The sequence below is a fragment of the Eucyclogobius newberryi genome, unplaced genomic scaffold (genome assembly GCF_026437365.1).
Source record: "Eucyclogobius newberryi isolate DKJ021-1_F unplaced genomic scaffold, fEucNew1.0.hap1 SCAF_16, whole genome shotgun sequence".
Lineage (NCBI taxonomy): Eukaryota > Metazoa > Chordata > Actinopteri > Gobiiformes > Gobiidae > Eucyclogobius > Eucyclogobius newberryi.
Window position 1 is genome coordinate 18442791 of NW_027315790.1, and position 6633 is coordinate 18449423.

The 6633-nt window shown below is 41.8% G+C and overlaps 1 protein-coding gene across 1 annotated transcript; it reads right to left on the reverse strand.

The window, feature by feature from the left end:
* Nucleotides 1-164: 164 nt before the first annotated feature.
* Nucleotides 165-2728, reverse strand: LOC140361883 (peptidyl-prolyl cis-trans isomerase FKBP14-like). The gene is made up of 4 exons (XM_072447777.1): nucleotides 2349-2728; nucleotides 1414-1565; nucleotides 679-806; nucleotides 165-483 (listed from the first exon to the last, which is right to left on the reverse strand). The coding sequence occupies exons 1-4, from the start codon at nucleotides 2576-2578 to the stop codon at nucleotides 325-327; spliced, it is 669 nt and encodes a 222-aa protein (XP_072303878.1). The 5' UTR covers nucleotides 2579-2728; the 3' UTR covers nucleotides 165-324.
* Between the last annotated feature and the right edge of the window lie 3905 nt (nucleotides 2729-6633).

A 6633-nucleotide genomic window follows, 5' to 3' on the forward strand; every position in this document is an offset into this window, starting at 1 on the left:
TTCTAGTCATTTACCCACAAAAAATACAGTAAAAACAAATACATTTAAAAGTAAAATTTTTCACAGATGGCACAGCAAAACAACAAACACAACACATCATTAAAACTTAGAGTTCATTATGTGTAGGCCTGTAGTTCTTTGTGTTTTTAGGCCCATAGTTCAACGCGTAGGCCAGGTCTATAGTTCTTTCATGTGTTTGAAGGTCTATAATTCTCATGTTTGTGTAGGTTCTTAGTTCTTCCATGTGCGTAGGTTCTTAGTTCTTCCATGTGCGTAGGTTCATAGCGCTCTTGTGTGCGTAGGTTTACAGTTTTTTTCGTGTGCTTATAGTTCATCGTGTTTGTAGGTGAACTCTCTGGAGGACAGGAACCCGTCATTGTTCTGGTCCTCCTTCTTGAAGATGTTGTCCAATATCTGCTCGTAAAGCGTGTCGTTGGGAGGCTGTCCGTTGAGTTCAAACTCCCTCCGCAGGTGCTCCTTCACCTGGACAACACAGGGGCTTAGTCACACTGGATTGTGTGTCATATTTTTGACAATATTGGGCTATCGCAATAATGAATCACGGCACTATTTTCCGAGTAAAATTCAGTGGTAGTTTAATACGTTTGTGTCCTTTTTGTATAGAAAAAAATATATATTAAAAAACAAAAATGATATCAGTTCAGTTCAGTGTTGTACCTCTTTCCTGGAGAGCCTCCAGTCATCATTGAGGTCCATGGCCTGGAAGGCTTCATGAGACTGGGGCCCGTTCCTGATCTCCAGCACCTCAATGATGAAGGTCAGGGTGCTCTCCGGAGGGATCTTACCTAAGAAGACAGAAGATAACAACATAAAGCAGGGGTGATTCCATGTAGTTTAAAGCTCAATGTACACACTATAGGGTTAGGGTTCAAACAACAACTTTCACACATGACTCAAAACACAAGGCAAGCATTCAGTGTCTTTGGTTTCAATTGAAACAAATCGAGATCTTCAAAGAAAACACATTGTGCATTTTTGGGTGCTTAGAAATAAACTGTTACTTTAATATGTAGATACATTTAATTTTATAATTTGTTTATTCTGTTTAGGCTGAGATTAATGTGGCAAACACATACATTAAAAAGCACTTTACATTTAGGTTTACTTTTTAGAGACTATGAATTGGAATGGCTTATTTTTGCTTCTGAAATAGTCACAATGACTTATTTTCTGTCCTTGCAATTATATTATGACCTGAATAATCACAATTATCGATTAATCCATGAGTCTCAACATCCTTACAGGCCACAGCACCATTTCACCTTCTAACATCAAAATTTGCTGCAGAGCTATGTAATGATACTACTTTCTTGACTAAATATCAGACCCTGAAATTTTAAATGCACAAGTCCTGTGTCAGTACCACGCTCTTGTTTAAGTATGTTTTATTACCTTTTCCCTCTTTGCCATAAGCCAGAGCAGGAGGGATGATCAGCCTCCTCTTCTCCCCAGCACACATCTCCCTCAGACCTTTGTCCCAGCCACGGATTGCCTCCCTAATGCCCAGGGTGAACCAACCCGGGTGCTTGTTTCCATGGATACGGCTGGGGACACATGTAGAGATGTTAAGAGTTCATCATCTGTAGTTTAAAATCGGGAGACGGGTCAGTATTTTATGGTAGAATCGGCTGTTTAACTAATGGTTCATATCCTAAAAATAGGCCTGTTCATGTGAAATAAAAACTGGCACAAAGTTGAAAGTATTTTCTCTCAGCACAAATACTCAGAAGTGACACCATTATTGCACCCAAAAGCTGTGATTATTGTCAGTTGTGGAGCCACTTATTATGAGGTTCTAAATGTGTGGATCATGAGCTTGGATATTACTTTCAATAACAGTGAATCTCACATTAAGTCATATATGTCATAAAGTATTACAGAGTTTTATCCAGGTTTATTGGGTTTACTCTAGTCTAGTCTAAGGGTACAAAGTTAAACATGATTGTAATAATTCAGTAGAAAAGTAGCCCTTGCGTAATTGTAGGATGAGCACAGGTGCAAACTCGGACTGGTAAGTTAAAAAGTCCTTAAGCATTTCATTTAAAACTAAAATAACAAAGGAGCAGTATTTCCAAAAAAGTGTCCCATTTTATTTGACCCATATTCACCCTATGTGGAAACCTCAATCTGGGACATGCATTTCCCCAAAAGCAAGCTACAAACAAAACAGTGTTCAAAGCAAAGTAGAATGGCTTAATCAAGTAATCGCGCATGTTTGAGTCCATTAACAGGTTTAATGTAATGTATATATAAAGTGTGGATCTATTCAAATATCAGTAAACTCATTCGTTGTCTGTGCGTGGACGGGAAAGGCAGAAACAGCGCACCTGGAGTGAAACATGGTCCCGTTCTGGAAGTAGCCCTCCTGGTGCACCAGAAGCAGATCTCCAAACTTGGACTTACGGTGACAGATGAAGGGTCTGTGCAGGACTTCTATGGTCACCTCCGGCTCCTGCGACACCGCGCCCCCGCCGCAGACGAGGAGCAGCAGCACCGGGGAGAAGCGCCAGAGCACCGGCAGCAGCATGACAGCACAGAGAGGGAGCCGGGACTTCATGCAGACACTCACAGCTCTGCACAAACTCTGAAGAAAGTCAAGAGTTGCAGGGAACAACGGATGCGACGTGGCAGTTTCATCAGAAGCGGTCTACTCGTGCAGACTGTATCCTCCTCTCTGATTGGTCCATTTCTGCACGCAAGCCCCGCCTATGGTCCCTCCCTACATTTAGATCAAAACAGAGGGGTGTAATTTGTGTCTAAGTATGTTATATATATAGGCCTGTCTGAAAGTAAAATGGAAAAAAAGAAAATAAGCAACATAAAAATAAATGTTGTGAGGTCAACATTTGTAATTGTCCAGTAAAACCTACACATCTGGAGTGGTCATCTTAATCTCCTACAATTATCTACAATACAGCTGTGGATGTGTTTAAACCAGGCTCTCACTCACATGTATCTGCATCACATTTTAGAATATTCTGAGGTTAAAGGTACCGTGTTTTCCTTACATACACAAATCAAATCAAATCAATTTATTTTTGTAAGGCCCAAAATCACAACAACAGTTGCCTCTGAGGGCCACAGGGAGAAATGAATCAACAATGTCTGTGGTGGCGATGAAGTCAGACAATGTCTGTGGTGGCGAGGGACGATGTCCCAGGGTCCTCTGTCCTTAGACCCTCCTTCTCGGCCAGGAAAAACTACAAAAAAACCTCTTTGGGAAAAAAGCGCAGAAACCTGGAGGAGTTCCAGTGAAGGAGAGATCCGACTCTCACAGACGGACAGACGGACACGAGGAGACTGGAGCTGGACCCACTCTTCAGGCAGATGAGGGACCGTCTGAGTCGAGCTGGACCCACTCTTCAGGCAGATGAGGGACCGACTGAGGCGAACTGGACCCACTCTTCAGGCAGATGAGGGACCGTCTGAGTCGAGCTGGACCCACTCTTCAGGCAGATGAGGGACCGACTGAGGCAAACTGGACCCACTCTTCAGGCAGAAGAGGGACCGTCGGAGGCGAGCTGGACCCACTCTTCAGGCAGATGAGGGACCGACTGAGGCGAACTGGACCCACTCTTCAGGCAGATGAGGGACCGACTGAGGCGAACTGGACCCACTCTTCAGGCAGAAGAGGGACCGTCGGAGGCGAGCTGGACCCACTCTTCAGGCAGATGAGGGACCGACTGAGGCGAACTGGACCCACTCTTCAGGCAGATGAGGGACCGACTGAGGCGAACTGGACCCACTCTTCAGGCAGATGAGGGACCGTCTGAGGCGAGCTGGACCCACTCTTCAGGCAGATGAGGGACCGACTGAGGCGAACTGGACCCACTCTTCAGGCAGATGAGGGGCCGTCGGGGGCGAGCTGGACCCGCTCCTCAGGCAGATGAGGGACCGTCCACACAGGGCAGGGACCACTTCACCAGGAGAGGGACATCTGGGTCCACAGGTCCTCAGGAGTGAGAGAAAGAAAAAGAAGGCGGTGAACAGTTTGCAAGTGGAATTAAAAAATAAATATTGTTTGATAGCATAAGTAGTCAGAAGAAGAAGAGGATAGTGCTCAAGCTGTCATACTTCCCCCAGTATAGTTACTCCTAAGGCAGCGTAGCTAAAGCTGTGGGTTTATGTTTCTGTTCCTAACTAGTCTGACCATAAGCGATTTCGAAGAGGAACGTTTTAAGCCTGGACTTAAATGAAAAGACTGTGTCAGCATATTTAACATGGGTCGGGAGCTGATTCCATAACACAGGAGCTTGGTAGCTAAACACTCTACCTCCTACAGTACTTTTAGAGACTCTTGGCACCACCAGAAGGCCGGCATTCTGAGAGCGAAGAGCTCTGTTTGGATGATATGGTTCTATAGCATCTTTGAGGTAGGATGGGGCCATGTCATTTATGGCTTTGTAGGTCAAGAGTAGAATTTTGAATTTGATTCTAAACTCAACGGGGAGCCAGTGAAGAGACTTCAGCACTGGCGTAATGTGCTCTCTTCTTTTTGTTCCTGTTAGTAATCTTGCTGCTGCATTTTGAACCAGTTGAAAGCTTTTTATGGAGCTTTTAGGACACGCTGCAAGCAGGGAGTTACAGTAGTCTAATCTAGTCGTTACAAATGCATGGATAAGTTTTTCGGCATCACTTCTAGGCAGGATTCTTCTGATTTTGGCGATGTTGCGCAAATGGAAATAGGCTGTTTTACAAGCTTGATTTATATGAGCTTTAAATGAGAGCACCTGGTCAAATAAGACTCCAAGGTTTCTTACAGTAGAACTGGAGGCTACACTGACATTGTCCAGTGTGACTATCTGATCAGATAGAGCATCTCGTAGATGCTTAGGGCCAAGCACAATGACCTCGTTTTTTTCAGGGTTAAGAAGCAGGTAGTTTAGTGTCATCCAGGTTTTTATCTCCCTCACACAAGTACTAAACAACTACACAACTGAACTGAACCTGTGTTGCCTTAAACTGCAGATGGTTTAGGCATTGAAACAACCCAAATGAGAGGATCGTATTCTGCTTCCTGATTAGAAAATAGTTTGGAGAAACAAATTCAAATTGTTATCAGTAAAAGCTATATTTGAGCTGGACATGTTTACCTCGTATCCGCGGACACATATATAGATGTGTATGAAATTTGAAATCAAACTTTTACATATGGTTTCTTTCATCCCAGTTACCAAGGGGGGGTCCAAACCATGGCCTGGGGGCTAAATGAGTCCCTCACACCAAATGCTGTTGCCCGTCAGGACCTGTGGTGTATAAGCCAACATTTTGAATTCCTCTAAACCATCGTAACCTCAATGGAAAGCGTTGTTTGGGGGTTAAACTTCTGCAGAACGTACTATGTGCCCTGTTCCCTGTTTTGACATTTGGTCCACAATGAAAAAGGTCTGGACACCCCTGCTCTCGGCTAGTAATAATACTAAATAATAATACTAAAAAAACATGTTATAACTTAAATTTTCACATTGCTGTTTACTGGTACTTTATTTATATCATCTCACACACAGTGAATAAGGGTTGAGTGAATAAGAACTTGAGAAGAAGTACTTTTTGTCGGATGATTATAAAATTAAATAATGACAACTATAACTTTTTCAGTTATACTAACTTTTGCAGTAGGCTCATTCACTTGAATACAGTTTTGTGTATGGTAGGCTACACTACTTAGTTAAATCTGTTTGTTGGTGATCTAAAATAATATGCATACAATACATAAAGACAAGTTATTCCCCTGGGTTATTTAGACCACTGGGTTATTTTATTATAACACATTTGAATCATCACTTCAGAGTAAAATGAGGACATTAAATATTTGTTACATCGGTTGGTGGTGTTGACGTTCATGCAATGTCCAAACCCTTTATTTTAGTTTTGAGTCAAACTGAAGTTCACCAAGGGCCACATGGTCATGGCACCAAGTATTCAACAATTTTAAAGACAAGTATGAACAAAAGTTCAATTATGTTGCCTTATTTGTCACATCTCCATCTTAACATGTAGAAAAACAATTGAAAACTAAAAAATATGGGCTAAACATTTGAGTCAGTAACATCTGCTAATAATTGATAACAACTGAGAAATTGTTTGTGGGACAGATTTACTTTTTTCTGGACTGCAAATGGCCCCTGGACCTTCAGTTTGACATCCTGAAAATGCTGCTAGAGTCTGAATGCTTCATGTCAGGCTTCGTTTTGGCTTCCTTTGGAACATTCTTTTTCTTGTTGGGTTTAACAATCATTAGTCAAACATTCACAAGCACTAGACAGTATTTAAACATGAAACATGCTACACATATTGTACTTCTTATGGTAAATATTAGAGATGCAACAATACCGATACTGGCTTTGAGTATCAGGCGAATTGAGCTCAGGAATAGGCCTATATTTATGAGTTAAAATCATATTTACAAGCCACTGTTAAACCCATCATGTTTGCACTTTAGTCTAGTAGGAGCTAAAACACTCAAAACTAACTGAACAATACAGTGCAATAATATCCATATAACAATATAGCAATAATGCTTTGATTCTCCAATTGACAAAATCATTTTTTGAAAGGTAAAATAGAGTTTGTTCATGCTTATTATATACTTCTTTTTTTTTTCAAATCCAT

What these genes read in the sequence shown, in the direction of transcription:
- LOC140361883 (XM_072447777.1), bottom strand. Translation starts at nt 2,578, where the DNA reads ATGAAGTCCCGGCTCCCTCTCTGTGCTGTCATGCTGCTGCCGGTGCTC. An exon ending in GGGACCATGTTTCACTCCAG is followed by an intron (nt 1,566 to 2,348) that starts GTGCGCTGTTTC and finishes ATGTGTCCCCAG; the next exon opens with CCGTATCCATGGAAACAAGC. An exon ending in GGAGGCTCTCCAGGAAAGAG is followed by an intron (nt 484 to 678) that starts GTACAACACTGA and finishes TGTGTTGTCCAG; the next exon opens with GTGAAGGAGCACCTGCGGAG.